The sequence below is a fragment of the Aquarana catesbeiana genome, linkage group LG04, assembly GCF_042186555.1.
Source record: "Aquarana catesbeiana isolate 2022-GZ linkage group LG04, ASM4218655v1, whole genome shotgun sequence".
Classification (NCBI taxonomy): Eukaryota; Metazoa; Chordata; class Amphibia; order Anura; family Ranidae; genus Aquarana; species Aquarana catesbeiana.
Genome location: NC_133327.1, coordinates 27,403,128 through 27,423,027, shown reverse-complemented (window position 1 = coordinate 27,423,027; position 19,900 = coordinate 27,403,128). Strand labels below are relative to the sequence as shown.

The following is a 19,900-nucleotide window of genomic DNA, read 5'->3' as shown; positions in this document are numbered from 1 at the left end:
TGGTGGGTCAGCAAGCCCAGACCGCGATCTACCAGTCATCTGTCTGTGATCTGTTGGTAGACCGCGATCTACAGGTTGCTGACCCCCGATATATGTTATGGTTCTCTTTAGTCATTGGTAATGAGAGCAACAAGGATGGGATCTGGTATATTAGTTCCCCCTACCTCCCTGTTGGTAATAACCCACCACTATTTTAAATATTACTTATTCAGATCAGATCCCTAAACATTTTCAATGCATTGCATCCTTTTTAATATACCCCCTGCACACATACCATGTTTCCTCTGTATACTGGAACACAGCAAATTCTGATAACACATTTGGCAACACACACATAATGCTGAACATTGTTTATTAAGCAGTGTTTGATTATTCAGATTATTGGCACATAAGGCAATCCATTATAACATTAATTATTGTATTAAACTGTTGCTTTTTTTAAGTGGTCCTTTCAGTCACTGTCATTGGTCCAGACTTCAACTTCGCATAATTGAAGACATTCAGTCTTTCCACGTATAATTATATTGATGTATCTGCCAGCCATGCCATGACAGTAGAAGGTCTGTGTTGCTCCACCTGGGATAGAGGTAATCACTGAACACCTGTTAAGTTAAATTCTTAATATCAATGATAACAGTCACAGTAATATGCCTTTATTTATTTTTTATTTTTTTTAAAAAGCAGCATGATAATATGTAAAGCAGAATAACTCAATTAAAGATAAAATAGAAAAGCAGGTTTTCCTGCAAAGCTTCAAAGATATCCAATCTACAATCTGCAAAGATCTCCAAATCTGCCGTTTTCCCCCACAGTACCGTATATACTCGAGTATAAGTCGTTCCGAGTATATGTCGAGGCCCTAATTTTACCACAAAAAAATGGGAAAAACTTATTGACCCGAGTATAAGACGAGGGTGAGAAATGCACAGCTACTGTAAGTGGAAAAGAGGGTCAACAATGCCCATTTGCAGCATCACTGTGTCCATTTGCATGCCTCACTGTGCCCATTTGCAGCCATAGGTCCCCTGAACTTCAAAACTCGGTAGTTAAGGGTTCCTAGATGTCCCCTAGCTGCAGCCAAAATTTGGGGTCTCTGAACCCAAAGGGTCCCGAAATGACATTGCTGCAGATGGACACAGTTGACCGAATTTGGGGCCCCAAATTTGGTGTGCAAACCCAGTGGAACTAGCACCATAAAATTTCCAAAGCTTGGGTTTCTAGCACTAAGTGGCCCCGAGATACAGGGCCCCAAAAATCAGTTCAGAAAATGTCAAGCACTTTTCTGCAGCAGAGAATGACATTTTCCGAACCGGCTTTGGGGCCCCGTATCTCAGGGCCACTTGGTGCTAGGAACCCCAGCTTTGGATATGTTGTGGTACCAGTTCCACTGGGTTTGTACACCAAATTGGGGTTCCTAGCACCAAGTGGCCCTGAGATATGGGGCCTCAAAGTCGGTTCAGAAAATGTCAAGCACTTTTCTGCAGCAGAGAATGACATTTTCCAAACCGATTTTGGGGCCCCGTATCTCGGGGCCACTTAGTGCTAGGAACTTCAGCTTTGGATATGTTGTGGGACCAGTGCCACTGGGTTTGCACACCAAACTTGGGGTTCCTAGCACCAAGTGGCCCTGAGATACGGGGCCCCAAATTCGTTCAGAAAATAAAAAATTTTTGCTGTAGAAAAGTGCTTGACTCGAGTATAAGTCGAGGAGGAAACTTTCAGCACAAAAAAATGTGCTGAAAAACTCGACTTATACTCGATTATATACGGTACTTCTTTTTGACCACTAAATGTCTTTTTTCAGGTTAAGTGACAGTCATTATCATAATCCCACCTCCACTGAGCCCAGACTGCCTTAGACACATCCCCTGGGGCAGCCTCATCATTCAGCCTACACTCAGAGTATTACAGCATTAAGGACTGCTCCCCGCTGCTGCTAAAGAAGGAAAAGTATAAGGGCCCTTAATATCATTGGATAGGTCAGAAGCTCACTGGAAAAAAATGCATATATAAACACATACATATCCAAAACAGCTTTGATTGTTTTGGATTCGTATAGATATTTTTAAGTGGGCGAGCACCAGGACATTTACCTCAGCAGTGGCTACCCTTAATTTTTTCTTGTTTCATTGTGCCTCAACAAGCTGACTGTTGTGATTTTTGAGAGCCCCAAGGCATTTGGTCCAGGTAGTATGTTTGTATGAATCCTATGTATATAGATGTCTACTTTAAACATGTACATCAAAATTCAAAACAAAAAAGGCATCAGCCACCATCCCCTCAACTTCATTCTCAATTCATTTGTCAGCCCAGGATTTTTTTTTCATCTGGAGTTATTATTGAAATTATCAAGGATCTGCTCCACTGGACAAGATGATTAATGAATGTTGTGGAAAATTTTATGAATGTATGTTGTCAGATGCCCCCCAGTGTCAGTTTTGCTGCAATACTCTCATGTGAGGGTATTCACACATACAGACGCTGGTGGAAGACCGTTGGACGCGGAAACCTTCCCGTGGACACGGCAGATCTGTTGCTCTTTTAGGGATGTTAGATTATGCATTCATCAGGAGCTTGGCCACCTCATGGCAACTGCATTAATGACTCCGAGCATACATGTCTGCGTAAATGGGAACTATAGCATAACTATATGAAAATTATGGCCCACTGGGCCATGGTATAGTATGGTTTGCATCACTGGTAACAGTGGGAGTGTGCACACGGTCGTGTTCAAAGCCATGTGCTTGTCACATGGTTGTGCACACCACCGTCTGCACATGTCACTACTGTATTCGTTTTTGAATGTATACATGTCTTTATTTGGTCATGTCCTTATGTGTTCATTTCCTGTGAGGTCACAAGCTTTGTAAGAGGTGTTTGGCTGTTGGAAGCCCAACCCTCGAGTTTTGGAACTTCTTGTTATGCTAATAAAGAGCCAGGAGACTGCTCGGCAGGGGAGTTTGGTGGCAGAGCGATGCTGGAGCTGAGTACGTAAGGATGTGTTGTGTCTGTTTGTGGGTAATGGGGCACACACCAGAGGATAGGCTACGGCAGAAGAAAGACATATGATCAAAAGGTGAGATGCATTTATATCATTAGATGAAATTGTTATTATTATTAGAAACAGGAGATTTGGCCTTGTGCTCTATGTGCAACCAAATTTCGCTGTCATGAAGGATTTACATTGTGGGGCTCTTCATTTTTATTTATTTATTTTTTAAACATAGGACATTTCAAATTTTGTGTTTTGTTTATTTACCATTAACTTTTTTTGTGAATGAATGGGGTGGGGGTATTAAGGTCCTACCTTTTTTAAGGGGAGTTCAAAATTCTGATAAGCTCACTTGCCTGCAGATCCCTACAATCACTGGTACAGGGTTGTTGGAAAAAACCTTTGCAGTCATCAATAGGGATGAGCTTCGAGTTCGAGTCGAACCCATGTTCGACGTGAACATTGCATGTTCGACCGTTCGTCAAATTTCGAAAGTTATGGGCCGTTCGTGCCAAATTCGAGTGGCACGTCATGGCCCATAATTCACTGTGGCATCGCAGTGCATTGCTGGCTGATGATTGGCCAAGTCTGCACTATGACCCGCATGCTTGGCCAATCACAGCGCCGTCTGAACAGAGAGCCGTAATTGGCCAAAGCCAAGGTGGCTTTGGCCAATTATGGCTCAAGGGGTTTAGTACACGCCCCACACTATATAAGGCCGCCTGCATGGCGGCCTTGTGTAGTGTGTTGCAGTGGCGGCGGAGAGATAGACAGAGAGACAGTGTCATTTCATTTAAGTTAGATTAGAGTAGTTTGAGTAGGCAGGCGAGTCAGTTAGCTGCACTTACAGTGTATTGTGTATATATATGCATCCTAGGTGTTTTATATATATTACACTGTATTTAGTTTAGCTACATCCGTTCCTGTTATTCTCTTAATAATGACAAGCAGGCAGGTGTTTTTACAGTATTTACAGCTACCTGAAGTAAATTGGTGGTGTTCTTCTGATCCTATTAGTACCGCAGGCAGCTGCAGTATTTACAAGTTAGTGTAGTGTGTCCTCTGCACAGTGTGCACCTAAAGCTACCTGAAGACAATTGGTGGTGTTCTTCTGATCCTATTAGTACCACAGGCAGCTGCAGTATTTACAGTTAGTGTAGTGCGTCCTCCACACAGTGTGCACCTAAAGCTTCCTGAAGAAAATTGGTGGTGTTCTTCTGATCCTATTAGTACCACAGGCTTAGAACCCCGTGCTTAGAACAGTCACTGCACAAAATGACATTTTTAAAGGAATAAAGGAATAAAAGTCACTTAAAATTGCTTACGACTTTAATGTAATGTCCAGTCCCAGTAATATGGATGAAAATTAGTGAGACAAATGGCATAGGTACCCCCCGCAGGCCATTACCAGGCCCTTTGGGTCTTGTATGGATATTAAGGGGAACCCCGCACCCAAATTAAAAAAAGGAAAGGCGTGGGGCCCCAGGCCCTCTGAACAGCGGTATACAGGTGGTGCAAACAAGACAGGGACTGTAGGTTTGTTGTTAAGTAGAATCTGTTTGTAATTTTGAACTGGTACATTTTTAAAGTGTAGCTCCAGCCAAAAAATCTATTTTTAAGCTTCTTGGAAAACATAGGGAAGGGATATCACCCCTGTGACATTTGTTTTGCTGTCTGTGCACCTCTTCAGAAGATTTTACCTCACTTTCTGTCCCAATGACAAACGTTTTTTTACAATTTAGGGTTTTTAGTGAAACAAGGATTGGTGATAAAGCATCAGTGGAAAGGAGACATGTTTTTCCCATATTAACTCTTACAGGAGAGAATTTCCCTTCCTAGGGGTAGATTTCATCTCACTTCCTGTTGTCTCCTTCCATTTGCAAGTAGGAGTCATTTGTAAGTTGCATGTTTGAAAGTAGGGGCCTGCCCTATATACTCTGCAGAAATTGGGGCCTTAGGTGTTGGTGTTGCCACAACACTGTAAGCCCTCACAGTTACTCTTGGTGGGCGCACGAACGGGCTCTGCTGTGAAATATTAGTTTAAGAATTGTAATTACATGCCCCTGTTGAACAGGGTCAGAAAAATTGGGCCTTTGGTGGTGGTGGCGCTGGTGCCACAACACTGTAAGTCCTCATAGTTACTCTTGGTGGGCGCAGAAACGGGCCCTGCTGTGAAATATTAGATCAAGAATTGTAATTACATGTCCCTGTTGAACAGGGGCAGAAAAATTGGGCCTTAGGCACTGGTGCCACAACACTGCAACCCCTCACAGATACTCTAGTTGGAGTGCAGGAATGAGCCCTCCTGTAAAATATTGCATCAAAAATTGTAATCACACGCCCGTGCTAAACAGGGGCTGAAAAATTGGGCCTTAGGCACTGGTGCTGGTGCCACAACACTGCAACCCCTCACAGATACTGTAGTTGGAGCGCAGGAACAAGCCCTGCTGCAAAGTATTGCATCAAAAATTGTAATTACACACCCCTGTTATACAGGGGCTGAAAAATTGGGCCTTAGGCACTGGTGCTGGTGCCACAACACTGCAACCCCTCACAAATACTCTAGTTGAGTGCAGCAACGAACCCTCCTTGCAAAATATTGCATCAAAAATTGTAATTACACGCCTCTGTTAAACAGGGGCTGAAAAATTGGGCCTTAGCCACTGGTGGCGCCCAGAACCAAAAATATGCTTACAAGCTATCAGCATGATCATTGAGGAGGAAGATGATAGTCACTCAGCATAGGCAGTCTTGAAGGGATCTGACATTTCCAAAAAAATTATTTGGTTACATCAGCATCAGGTGCTTGGTAGCTGGTGGTGATCCAAGACTGATTCATTTTTACAAAGGTCAGTCGATCAACCCTGTGATCGGTTACAAAACCTCCAGCAGCACTGAATGTGCGTTCTGAAAGAAAGCTGGATGCAGGACAGGCCAGTAGCTCAGTTGCATAATGTGCAAGCTCTGGCCAGTGATCCATCCTCAAGACTAGAAATGAGCTTCAAGTTCAAGTCGAACTCATGTTTGACTCGAACATCGGCTGTTCACCAGTTCGCCAAACAGCAAACAATTTGGGATGTTCGCGGCAAATTCGAAAGCCGCGAAACACCATTTAAATGTCTATGGGAGATATCAAAAGTGCTAATTTTAAAGGCTTATATGCATGGTATTGTTATAAAAAGTGTTTGAGGACCTGGGTCCTGCCCCACGGGACATGGATCAATGCAAAAAAAGTTTTAAAAATGGCAGTTTTTTTGGGAGCAGTGATTTTAATAATGCTTAAAGTGAAACAATAAAAGTGTAATATTACTTTAAATTTTGTACCTGGGGGTATCTATAGTATGCCTGTAAAGAGGCGCATGTTTCCCGTGTTTAGAACAGTCTGACAGCAAAATGACATTTCAAAGGAAAAAAGTCCTTTAAAACTACTCGCAGCTATTAATGAATTGCCGGTCCGACAATACACATAAAAGTTAATTGATAAAAATGGCATAGGAATTCCCCACAGGGGAACCCTGAACCAAACTTTTTAAAAAAATGACGTGGGGGTCCCCCTAAATTCCATACCAAGCCCTTCAGGTCTGGTATGGATATTAAGGGGAACCCCGGCCAAAATTAAAAAAAAAATGGTTGGGGTCACCCTCAAAATCTATACCAGACCCTTTAGGTCTGGTATGGATTTTAAGGGGAACCCCGCTCCAAAATTTTTTAAAAAATGGCATGGGGCCCCCCAAAAATCCATACCAGACCCTTATCCGAGCACGCAACCTGGCAAGCCGCAGGAAAAGAGGGGGGATGAGAGAGCGCCCCCACCTCCTGAACCGTACAAGGCCACAGACCCTCAACACTGGGAGGGTGCTTTGGTGTAGCCCCCGAAAACACCTTGTTCCATGTTGATGGGGACAAGGGCCTCATCCCCACAACCCTTGCCCGGTGGTTGTGGGGGTCTCCGGGCGGGGGGCTTATCGGAATCTGGAAGCCCCCTCTAACAAGGGGACCCCCAGATCCCGGCCCACCCCCCTGTGTGAAATGGTAAGGGTACCATTTCACAAAAAAACTGTCAAAAATGTTAAAAATGACAAGAGACAGTTTTTGACATTTCCTTTATTTAAATGCTTCTTCTTTCTTCTATCTTCTATCTTCTATCTTCCTTCGGTTTCTTCCTCAATCTTCTTCTTCTGGTTCTTCTGGTTCTTCCTCCGGTGTTCTCATCCGGCATCTTTCGCGGCGTCTTCTTCCCTTCTTCTCCTCGGACCGCTCCGCATCCATGATGGCATGGAGGGAGGCTCTCGCTGTGTGACGCTTCACCTGATACGTAACCCCGCCCCCTTCTGACATCACGGGGAATGCCACAGGGAAGTCCCCGTCAAGTTCCCGTGCGTCAGAGGGGGCGGGATCACCGGGTGCCCCCCCGTTATTTAAGAACCGTCAGAAGAGGAGAAGCGTAACACAGCGGGATAAGAAAAATGAGGGGAATAACTGCGCTACAGTGAAATAAATAAACAATAACAATTATAGTCGTGATTCATCTATGTAACACAAACACAGTGAAATTAAATAAGAAAAAAAGTGGGGTTGAATCGCGCTAAAACAGATTGGTGATCATACACATCATCACCAAACCAAATATTTAGAACTAAGTGAAGAGTTCCCCTTTAGTGTATACATAATATACAAAACACATGTCAAATGAATAATCAATCCAAAAATAAAATGTTCAAAGTGATAATAAAAAGTCCATGTATAAAAAATAAATCACCCAAGTGATATGAAAGTATCTTAAAAAAGTTCCAAAAAACATAAATTCTTGCTGTGAGAAGAAAAAAGCGTGCTTGCTCCACCACCGTGAAATCAGACTGGCCGCTTACCAGAAACTCATGATCCCCCGTTACAGAGGATCAGAGAAAGCTGTTTGTTAATACTGCTTCGAACCACGACCAATGGATCAGAGACCTTATACCGAGATGGGACATCAAAGACTGCCGGGTCAGGCTAAAGATGTTCACACTGACAGGTACTCAGACATCAGCCCACAGCATTGCAGATACGGTCATAGAAGGAAAAAAAGGCTCCATATAGTGTAAAATCATTAATCATTAAGTAAAAAGTTAAACTCACATGTTAGTAGACAATAGTAGGCATGTAGTGTAGTCTGGAGCGCCGGCCAGAAGCTCACATACAGCCCGTCCTACTGGAAACAACAGCAGCAATGGGAGGTGACGAGAACACGTCGCTCTGCCCTATGAGGTGTTTCGTGATAGAGTCACATCATCCAAGCGGCCAGTCTGATTTCACGGTGGTGGAGCCTCCCTCCATGCCATCATGGATGCGGAGTGGCCCGAGGAGAAGAAGGGAAGAAGACGCCACGCAGGAAGATGCCGGACGAGAACACCGAAGGAAGAACCAGAAGAACCAGAAGAACCAGAAGAAGAAGATGGAGGAAGAAACCGAAGGAAGATAGAAGATAGAAGATAGAAGAAAGAAGAAGCATTTAAATGTCTCTTGTAATTTTTAACATTTTTGACAGTTTTTTTGTGAAATGGTAGGGGTACATTTGTACTCCCTTATCATTTCACACAGGGGGGAGGGCCTGGATCTGGGGGTCCTCTTCTTAAAGGGGGCTTCCAGATTCCGATAAGCCCCCCTCCTGCAGACCCCCACAACCACCGGGCAAGGGTTGTGGGGATGAGGCCCTTGTCCCCATCAACATGGGGACAAGGTGTTTTGGGGGGCTACCCCAAAGCACCCTCCCAATGTTGAGGGCATGTAGCCTGCTAAGGTTCAGGAGGGGGGGCGCTCTCTCGTCCCCCTCTATTTTCCTGCGGCCTGCCAGGTTGAGTGCTCAGATAAGGGTCTGGTATGGATTTGGTCTGGTATGGTGTAGGGGGCCCCTACACCATTTTTGTTTATTTTGCCACGGGGTTCCCCTTAAAATCCATACCAGACCTTAATGGTCTGGTATAGATTTTGAGGGGGACCCCACGCCATTTTTTTTTATTTTGGCACGGGTTCCCCTTAAAATCTCTGGTATAGATTTTGAGGGGGACCCCACGCCATTTTTTTTTTATTTTGGCCGAGGTTCCCCTTAATTTCCATACCAGACCTAAAGGGCCTGGTATGGAATTTAGGGGGACCCCCACGTCATTTTTTTTTTAAATTTTGGTTCGGGGTTCCCCTGTGGGGAATTCTTATGCCGTTTTTATCAATGAACTTTTATGTGTATTGTCGGACCGGCAATTCATTAATAGCCGTGAGTAGTTTTAAATGACTTTTTTTCCTTTGAAATGTAATTTTGCTGTCAGACTGTTCTAAACACGGGGAACATGCACCCCTTTACAGGCATACTATAGACACCCCCAGGTGCGAAATTTAAAGGAATATTACACTTTTATTGTTTCACTTTAAGCATTATTAAAATCACTGCTCACGAAAAAACTACAGTTTTTAAAACTTTTTTTGCATTGATCCATGTCCCCTGGGGCAGGACCCAGGTTCCCAAACACTTTTTATGACAATAACTTGCATATAAGCCTTTAAAATTAGCACTTTTGATTATTCATGTTCGTGTCCCATAGACTTTAACGGTGTTCGCGTGTTCGAACAAATTTTTTGCCTGTTTGCAAGTTCTGGTGCGAACAGAACAGGGGGGTGTTCGGCTCATCCCTACTCAAGACCCAGTAACCCAGAGGATTTTTGGTGGGAAAGGTGTCCAAGTCAGATCTTGCCCCTAGGTATTCCTGCACTATGTAAAACAGACGCTGGGGATGGTTGCTGGAACCGATCATACCTTGGGGCTGCGGACTAAAAAATTGTCTGAACGCATCGGTCAGACGGCCACCTTTTCCACCGCTCCTCCTTTACTGACCGAAGCCTCAGCAACACGTTGTCCAGGAACAGGAGTTTGTAACCTCTCAGTCTCTGGGAACGCATTGCACAGACCTTTCTGCAAGGCCTCCCAAAGATGTTTCATCCTCTGCTCCCTCTGCGATGGCAAGATAAGGTCCGCAACCTTACCCTTGTAATGTGGATCAAGGAGGGTTGCCAGCCAGTATTGTTCCTTCTCCTTGATACCACGAATACGAGGATCCTTACGCAGGCTTTGCAGGATCAGGGAGGTCATGCAGCGTAGGTTTGCTGAGGCATTCAGTCCGGAGTCCTCTGGGTCACTAAGGACGACATGGTCCGCAGCCACCTCCTCCCAGCCACGTACAAGTCCATGTGTTTCTTGGGACTGATCCCTTAAAGACTGCTGCTGATGCTGAGTGCCAGGCTCCACCTCCATTCTGACACAATATTTCTCATCCTCCTCCTCCTCCTCGTCCTCTTCCTGTGTGATCAGCGGGCACGCAGGAACACTGTCTGGATAAAGGGGGCTTGAGAGCTAAGGAAGTCCTCCTCTTCCTGCCTCTGTTCTGCCTCAAGTGCCCTGTCCATTATTCCATGCAGCGTGTGCTCCAACAGGTGGACAAGGGGGACAGTGTCACTGATGCACTGCTCACCATCCTCGTGGCCTCCTCAAATGGTGACAGGACAGTGCATGCATCCCTGATCATGGCCCACTGGCGTGGGGAAAAAAAACAAGCTCCCCTGACCCTGTCCTGGTGCCATAGTCGCACAGGTACTCATTGATGGCCCTCTGCTGCGTGTGCAGCCGCTGCAGCATGGCCAACGTTGAGTTCCACCTGGTGGGTATGTCACAGATTAGGCGGTTCTTGGGCAGGTTAAACTCCTTTTGGAGGTCTGTCAGCCGAGCACTGGCATTATATGACCGGCGGAAATGCACACAGACTTTCCTGGCCTGCCTCAGGACATCCTGTAAGCCCGGGTACCTGCCCAAGAACCGCTGCACCACCAAGTTAAGGACGTGAGCCAAACAGGGCACATGGGTCATTTGTCCCTATCGGAGGGCAGAGAGGAGGTTGGTGCCATTGTGGCAAACCACCATTCCTGCCTTAAGTTGGCATGGCATCAACCACCTCTGAACCTGCCCCTGCAGAGCTGACAGAACCTCTGCCCCAGTGTTGCTCCTGTCCCCCAAGCACACCAGCTCAAGCACCGCATGGTATCTTTTGGCCTGCATACTTGCGTAGCCCCTTGAACGACTACGGAGCACCGCTGGTTCCGAGGACAAAGCACAGGAAGAGGCCATGGAGGAAGAAGAAGAGGAGGGGGTGGAGGAGAGAGGTGTGTCACAATCATTAGCATTTTGGAGGCGTGGTGGCGGAACAACCTCCAACACTAGTGCACCTTGTCCTGCATTCTTCCCAGCTGCCAGCAGAGTCACCCAATGCGCCGTGAAACTTAGGTAACGTCCCTGTCCATGCCTGCTGGACCATGAGTCAGCGGTAATATGCACCTTACCGCTGACCGCCCTGTCCAGCGAGGCATGGACATTGCCTTCCACATGCCGGTAGAGAGCCGGAATCGCCTTCCGTGAGAAAAAGTGGCGTTTGGGTACCTGCCACTGAGGAACTGCACATTCCACAAACTCATGAAAGGGGGCAGAGTCTACCAACTGAAAAGGCAGCAGTTGAAGTGCTAGCAATTTTGCCAAGCTAGCATTCAACCACTGGGCATGTGGATGGCTAGGAGTAAATTTCTTTCGGCGGTGCAGCAGCTGGGGCAGGGAAATTTGCCTGGTACAATCTGATGTCGGTGTACCAAAAGCAGATTGCCCACAAGTACTTGGCTGTGACACACCTAATTCTACACCTTCATTCCTCTCAGTGCAGGTCTCAGAGAGGACTGAAGGTCTAGTGGGGTTGGAAATCTCAGCTGATGAGGAGCAAGGAGAGGTCCTCTTTGTTCTTTGGTGTGGGTCTTTTAGATACGCTTGCCAACGAACTGCATGGCAGGTCAACATATGTCTGGTCAAGCTTGTGGTACCCAAGCGGGAGATGTTTTGGCCACGCGAGATACGCTTAAGATATATGTTGCAAATAGCAGCGGTGCGATCTGATGCACTCGTCTCAAAAAAGGCCCACACCAAAGAACTTTTTGAATAACGTACAGAGACTGCAGCGCCCTGCACATGTGGAGCTTTGGGGTGTGATGCAGTCAATGTGCTGCCCTTAGGCTGGCCCCTGAAAGGCATCCTGCCTCGTTGGTGATGTGCCGCGTCCTCCTTCTCCTTCTCCTCCTCTCTCCTATCAGGCACCCACGTTGAGTCAGTGACCTCATCATCCCCTCCCTCCTCATCACTGGAACAAACCTGGCAGTATGCTGCAGCAGGGGGAGCATGACTGCCAGATTGCTGTCCTTCTTGGGCACCCCCTCTGTCCGTGCTCATGTTACTGCCTTCATCGAGCTCAGTATCATCATCAGAGCCTTCCAAACGCTGGGCATCCTCCTGGAGCATGTACCCAACACTGTGGTCAAACAGTTCGAAGGACTCCGCAGGAGGACATGGTGGGGCTAGGGAAGGAGTCACTGATGACATTGAGCCGAGGGAAGAGGCCGCTGCTTTGCCAGACAAAGTACCCTGGGCATGAGAGAGGATGAGGAGGATGAGGACGGCTTGGTCATCCACTAGACCAAGTCTTCCGCATGTTGCGGCTGAACACGGCCAGCTGCGGAAAAAAAGGCCAAGCATGTCCCACGGCCACGTGCTGATGAGGATGCACTGTCTCCACGACCAGCACTAGACACAGAGTCTGCTTGCCCTCTCTTATTGGCTTGTGACTGTCTGCCTCTCCTTCTTGGCCTTCCAGACATACTAATGGCCTGTAGCTGCACTAAGCTGGGATATATATATATATATATATATATATATATATATATATATATATATATATACTGATACTGCAGCTAGCAAAATCAACTGCCTGCCTGTAGTATGAGAACACCACCAACCTTCTACAGGTAGCTTTAGCTGAACACTGTGAGGTGGATGCACCCCACTAACTTGTAGGTTTAGCTGAAAACTGTGAGCAGGACGCACCCCACTAACTTGTAGGTTTAGCAGAACACTGTGAGCAGGACGCACTGCACTAACTGTAAATAGTCTAGCTGCCTGACTGTGGTACTAATAGGATCAAAAGAACACCAGTAATTTTCTTCAGGTAGCTGTATATACTGTAACAAGACAAGCCTGCCTGTCAGTAAGAAGATCACAGGAACGGATCTAGCTGAACACTGTGAGCAGGACGCACCCCACTAGCTTGTAGGTTTAGCTGAACACTGTGAGCAGGACGCACCCCACTAACTTGTAGTTTTAGCTGAACACTGTGAGCAGGACGCACTGCACTAACTGTAAATAGTCTAGCTGCCTGACTGTGGTAAAAATAGGATCAAAAGAACACCAGTAATTTTCTTCAGGTAGCTGTATATACTGTAACAAGACAAGCCTGCCTGTCAGTAAGAAGATAACCGGAACGGATCTAGCTAAACACTGTGAGCAGGACGCACCCCACTAGCTTGTAGGTTTAGCTGAACACTGTGAGCAGGACGCACCCCACTAACTTGTAGGTTTAGCTGAACACTGTGAGCAGGACGCACCCCACTAACTTGTAGGTTTAGCAGAACACTGTGAGCAGGATGCACTGCACTAACTGTAAATAGTCTAGCTGCCTGACTGTGGTACTAATAGGATCAAAAGGACACCAGTAATTTTCTTCAGGTAGCTGTATATACTGTAACAAGACAAGCCTGCCTGTCAGTAAGAAGATAACAGGAACGGATCCAGCTGAACACTGTGAGCAGGACGCACCCCACTAGCTTGTAGGTTTAGCTGAACACTGTGAGCAGGACGCACCCCACTAACTTGTAGTTTTAGCTGAACACTGTGAGCAGGACGCACTGCACTAACTGTACATAGTCTAGCTGCCTGACTGTGGTACTAATAGGATCAAAAGAACACCAGTAATTTTCTTCAGGTAGCTGTATATACTGTAACAAGACAAGCCTGCCTGTCAGTAAGAAGATAACAGGAACGGATCTAGCTGAACACTGTGAGCAGGACGCACCCCACTAGCTTGTAGGTTTAGCTGAACACTGTGAGCAGGACGCACCCCACTAACTTGTAGTTTTAGCTGAACACTGTGAGCAGGACGCACTGCTCTAACTGTAAATAGTCTAGCTGCCTGACTGTGGTACTAATAGTATCAAAAGAACACCAGTAATTTTCTTCAGGTAGCTGTATATACTGTAACAAGACAAGCCTGCCTGTTAGTAAGAAGATAACAGGAACGGATCTAGCTGAACACTGTGAGCAGGACGCACCCCACTAGCTTGTAGGTTTAGCTGAACACTGTGAGCAGGACGCACCCCACTAACTTGTAGTTTTAGCTGAACACTGTGAGCAGGACACACTGCACTAACTGTAAATAGTCTAGCTGCCTGACTGTGGTACTAATAGGATCAAAAGAACACCAGTAATTTTCTTCAGGTAGCTGTATATACTGTAACAAGACAAGCCTGCCTGTTAGTAAGAAGATAACAGGAACGGATCTAGCTGAACACTGTGAGCAGGACGCACCCCACTAGCTTGTAGGTTTAGCTGAACACTGTGAGCAGGATGCACCCCACTAACTTGTAGGTTTAGCTGAACACTGTGAGCAGGACGCACCCCACTAACTTGTAGGTTTAGCAGAACACTGTGAGCAGGATGCACTGCACTAACTGTAAATAGTCTAGCTGCCTGACTGTGGTACTAATAGGATCAAAAGAACACCAGTAATTTTCTTCAGGTAGCTGTATATACTGTAACAAGACAAGCCTGCCTGTCAGTAAGAAGATAACAGGAACGGATCTAGCTGAACACTGTGAGCAGGACGTACCCCACTAGCTTGTAGGTTTAGCTGAACACTGTGAGCAGGACGCACCCCACTAACTTGTAGTTTTAGCTGAACACTGTGAGCAGGACGCACTGCACTAACTGTAAATAGTCTAGCTGCCTGACTGTGGTACTAATAGGATCAAAAGAACACCAGTAATTTTCTTCAGGTAGCTGTATATACTGTAACAAGACAAGCCTGCCTGTCAGTAAGAAGATAACAGGAATGGATCTAGCTGAACACTGTGAGCAGGACGCACCCCACTAGCTTGTAGGTTTAGCTGAACACTGTGAGCAGGACGCACCCTACTAACTTGTAGTTTTAGCTGAACACTGTGAGCAGGACGCACTGCACTAACTGTAAATAGTCTAGCTGCCTGACTGTGGTACTAATAGGATCAAAAGAACACCAGTAATTTTCTTCAGGTAGCTGTATATACTGTAACAAGACAAGCCTGCCTGTCAGTAAGAAGATAACAGGAACAGATCTAGCTGAACACTGTGAGCAGGACTCACCCCACTAGCTTGTAGGTTTAGCTGAACACTGTGAGCAGGACGCACCCCACTAACCTGTAGTTTTAGCTGAACACTGTGAGCAGGACGCACCCCACTAGCTTGCAGGTTTAGCTGAACACTGTGAGCAGGACGCACCCCACTAACTTGTAGTTTTAGCTGAACACTGTGAGCAGGACGCACTGCACTAACTGTAAATAGTCTAGCTTCCTGACTGTGGTACTAATAGGATCAAAAGAACACCAGTAATTTTCTTCAGGTAGCTGTATATACTGTAACAAGACAAGCCTGCCTGTCAGTAAGAAGATAACAGGAACGGATCTAGCTGAACACTGTGAGCAGGACGCACCCCACTAGCTTGTAGGTTTAGCTGAACACTGTGAGCTGGACGCACCCCACTAACTTGTAGTTTTAGCTGAACACTGTGAGCAGGACGCACTGCTCTAACTGTAAATAGTCTAGCTGCCTGACTGTGGTACTAATAGTATCAAAAGAACACCAGTAATTTTCTTCAGGTAGCTGTATATACTGTAACAAGACAAGCCTGCCTGTTAGTAAGAAGATAACAGGAACGGATCTAGCTGAACACTGTGAGCAGGACGCACCCCACTAGCTTGTAGGTTTAGCTGAACACTGTGAGCAGGACGCACCCCACTAACTTGTAGTTTTAGCTGAACACTGTGAGCAGGACACACTGCACTAACTGTAAATAGTCTAGCTGCCTGACTGTGGTACTAATAGGATCAAAAGAACACCAGTCATTTTCTTCAGGTAGCTGTATATACTGTAACAAGACAAGCCTGCCTATCAGTAAGAAGATAACAGGAATGGATCTAGCTGAACACTGTGAGCAGGACGCACCCCACTAGCTTGTAGGTTTAGCTGAACACTGTGAGCAGGATGCACCCCACTAACTTGTAGGTTTAGCTGAACACTGTGAGCAGGACGCACCCCACTAACTTGTAGGTTTAGCAGAACACTGTGAGCAGGACGCACTGCACTAACTGTAAATAGTCTAGCTGCCTGACTGTGGTACTAATAGGATCAAAAGAACACCAGTAATTTTCTTCAGGTAGCTGTATATACTGTAACAAGACAAGCCTGCCTGTCAGTAAGAAGATAACAGGAACAGATCTAGCTGAACACTGTGAGCAGGACGTACCCCACTAGCTTGTAGGTTTAGCTGAACACTGTGAGCAGGATGCACCCCACTAACTTGTAGTTTTAGCTGAACACTGTGAGCAGGACGCACTGCACTAACAGTAAATAGTCTAGCTGCCTGACTGTGGTACTAATAGGATCACAAGAACACCAGTAATTTTCTTCAGGTAGCTGTATATACTGTAACAAGACAAGCCTGCCTGTCAGTAAGAAGATAACAGGAACGGATCTAGCTGAACACTGTGAGCAGGACGCACCCCACTAGCTTGTAGGTTTAGCTGAACACTGTGAGCAGGACGCACCCTACTAACTTGTAGTTTTAGCTGAACACTGTGAGCAGGACGCACTGCACTAACTGCAAATAGTCTAGCTGCCTGACTGTGGTACTAATAGGATCAAAAGAACACCAGTAATTTTCTTCAGGTAGCTGTATATACTGTAACAAGACAAGCCTGCCTGTCAGTAAGAAGATAACAGGAACAGATCTAGCTGAACACTGTGAGCAGGACTCACCCCACTAGCTTGTAGGTTTAGCTGAACACTGTGAGCAGGACGCACCCCACTAACTTGTAGTTTTAGCTGAACACTGTGAGCAGGACGCACTGCTCTAACTGTAAATAGTCTAGCTGCCTGACTGTGGTACTAATAGGATCAAAAGAACACCAGTAATTTTCTTCAGGTAGCTGTATATACTGTAACAAGACAAGCCTGCCTGTCAGTAAGAAGATCACAGGAACGGATCTAGCTGAACACTGTGAGCAGGACGCACCCCACTAGCTTGTAGGTTTAGCTGAACACTGTGAGCAGGACGCACCCCACTAACTTGTAGTTTTAGCTGAACACTGTGAGCAGGACACACTGCACTAACTGTAAATAGTCTAGCTGCCTGACTGTGGTACTAATAGGATCAAAAGAACACCAGTAATTTTCTTCAGGTAGCTGTATATACTGTAACAAGACAAGCCTGCCTGTCAGTAAGAAGATAACAGGAACGGATCTAGCTAAACACTGTGAGCAGGACGCACCCCACTAGCTTGTAGGTTTAGCTGAACACTGTGAGCAGGACGCACCCCACTAACTTGTAGGTTTAGCTGAACACTGTGAGCAGGACGCACCCCACTAACTTGTAGGTTTAGCAGAACACTGTGAGCAGGATGCACTGCACTAACTGTAAATAGTCTAGCTGCCTGACTGTGGTACTAATAGGATCAAAAGGACACCAGTAATTTTCTTCAGGTAGCTGTATATACTGTAACAAGACAAGCCTGCCTGTCAGTAAGAAGATAACAGGAACGGATCCAGCTGAACACTGTGAGCAGGACGCACCCCACTAGCTTGTAGGTTTAGCTGAACACTGTGAGCAGGACGCACCCCACTAACTTGTAGTTTTAGCTGAACACTGTGAGCAGGACGCACTGCACTAACTGTACATAGTCTAGCTGCCTGACTGTGGTACTAATAGGATCAAAAGAACACCAGTAATTTTCTTCAGGTAGCTGTATATACTGTAACAAGACAAGCCTGCCTGTCAGTAAGAAGATAACAGGAACAGATCTAGCTGAACACTGTGAGCAGGACGTACCCCACTAGCTTGTAGGTTTAGCTGAACACTGTGAGCAGGATGCACCCCACTAACTTGTAGTTTTAGCTGAACACTGTGAGCAGGACGCACTGCACTAACAGTAAATAGTCTAGCTGCCTGACTGTGGTACTAATAGGATCACAAGAACACCAGTAATTTTCTTCAGGTAGCTGTATATACTGTAACAAGACAAGCCTGCCTGTCAGTAAGAAGATAACAGGAACGGATCTAGCTGAACACTGTGAGCAGGACGCACCCCACTAGCTTGTAGGTTTAGCTGAACACTGTGAACAGGACGCACCCTACTAACTTGTAGTTTTAGCTGAACACTGTGAGCAGGACGCACTGCACTAACTGCAAATAGTCTAGCTGCCTGACTGTGGTACTAATAGGATCAAAAGAACACCAGTAATTTTCTTCAGGTAGCTGTATATACTGTAACAAGGCAAGCCTGCCTGTCAGTAAGAAGATAACAGGAACAGATCTAGCTGAACACTGTGAGCAGGACTCACCCCACTAGCTTGTAGGTTTAGCTGAACACTGTGAGCAGGACGCACCCCACTAACTTGTAGTTTTAGCTGAACACTGTGAGCAGGACGCACTGCTCTAACTGTAAATAGTCTAGCTGCCTGACTGTGGTACTAATAGGATCAAAAGAACACCAGTAATTTTCTTCAGGTAGCTGTATATACTGTAACAAGACAAGCCTGCCTGTCAGTAAGAAGATCACAGGAACGGATCTAGCTGAACACTGTGAGCAGGACGCACCCCACTAGCTTGTAGGTTTAGCTGAACACTGTGAGCAGGACGCACCCCACTAACTTGTAGTTTTAGCTGAACACTGTGAGCAGGACACACTGCACTAACTGTAAATAGTCTAGCTGCCTGACTGTGGTACTAATAGGATCAAAAGAACACCAGTAATTTTCTTCAGGTAGCTGTATATACTGTAACAAGACAAGCCTGCCTGTCAGTAAGAAGATAACAGGAACGGATCTAGCTAAACACTGTGAGCAGGACGCACCCCACTAGCTTGTAGGTTTAGCTGAACACTGTGAGCAGGACGCACCCCACTAACTTGTAGGTTTAGCTGAACACTGTGAGCAGGACGCACCCCACTAACTTGTAGGTTTAGCAGAACACTGTGAGCAGGATGCACTGCACTAACTGTAAATAGTCTAGCTGCCTGACTGTGGTACTAATAGGATCAAAAGGACACCAGTAATTTTCTTCAGGTAGCTGTATATTCTGTAACAAGACAAGCCTGCCTGTCAGTAAGAAGATAACAGGAACGGATCTAGCTGAACACTGTGAGCAGGACGCACCCCACTAGCTTGCAGGTTTAGCTGAACACTGTGAGCAGGACGCACCCCACTAACTTGTAGTTTTAGCTGAACACTGTGAGCAGGACGCACTGCTCTAACTGTAAATAGTCTAGCTGCCTGACTGTGGTACTAATAGTATCAAAAGAACACCAGTAATTTTCTTCAGGTAGCTGTATATACTGTAACAAGACAAGCCTGCCTGTTAGTAAGAAGATAACAGGAACGGATCTAGCTGAACACTGTGAGCAGGACGCACCCCACTAGCTTGTAGGTTTAGCTGAACACTGTGAGCAGGACGCACCCCACTAACTTGTAGTTTTAGCTGAACACTGTGTGCAGGACACACTGCACTAACTGTAAATAGTCTAGCTGCCTGACTGTGGTACTAATAGGATCAAAAGAACACCAGTAATTTTCTTCAGGTAGCTGTATATACTGTAACAAGACAAGCCTGCCTGTCAGTAAGAAGATAACAGGAACGGATCTAGCTGAACACTGTGAGCAGGACGCACCCCACTAGCTTGTAGGTTTAGCTGAACACTGTGAGCAGGATG

At 46.0% G+C, this 19,900-nt stretch overlaps 1 protein-coding gene across 1 annotated transcript in view; it reads right to left on the bottom strand.

Moving 5' to 3' along the window:
* Positions 1-225: 225 nt before the first annotated feature.
* Positions 226-19,900, bottom strand: part of LOC141139115 (fucolectin-1-like) — a 130,410-nt gene continuing 110,735 nt past the window's right edge. The window contains exon 4 of the mRNA XM_073624934.1: positions 226-602. Within this exon, the coding sequence (XP_073481035.1) occupies positions 452-602 (151 nt within the window). The 3' untranslated portion in view covers positions 226-451. The remainder of the gene's footprint in view (positions 603-19,900) is intronic.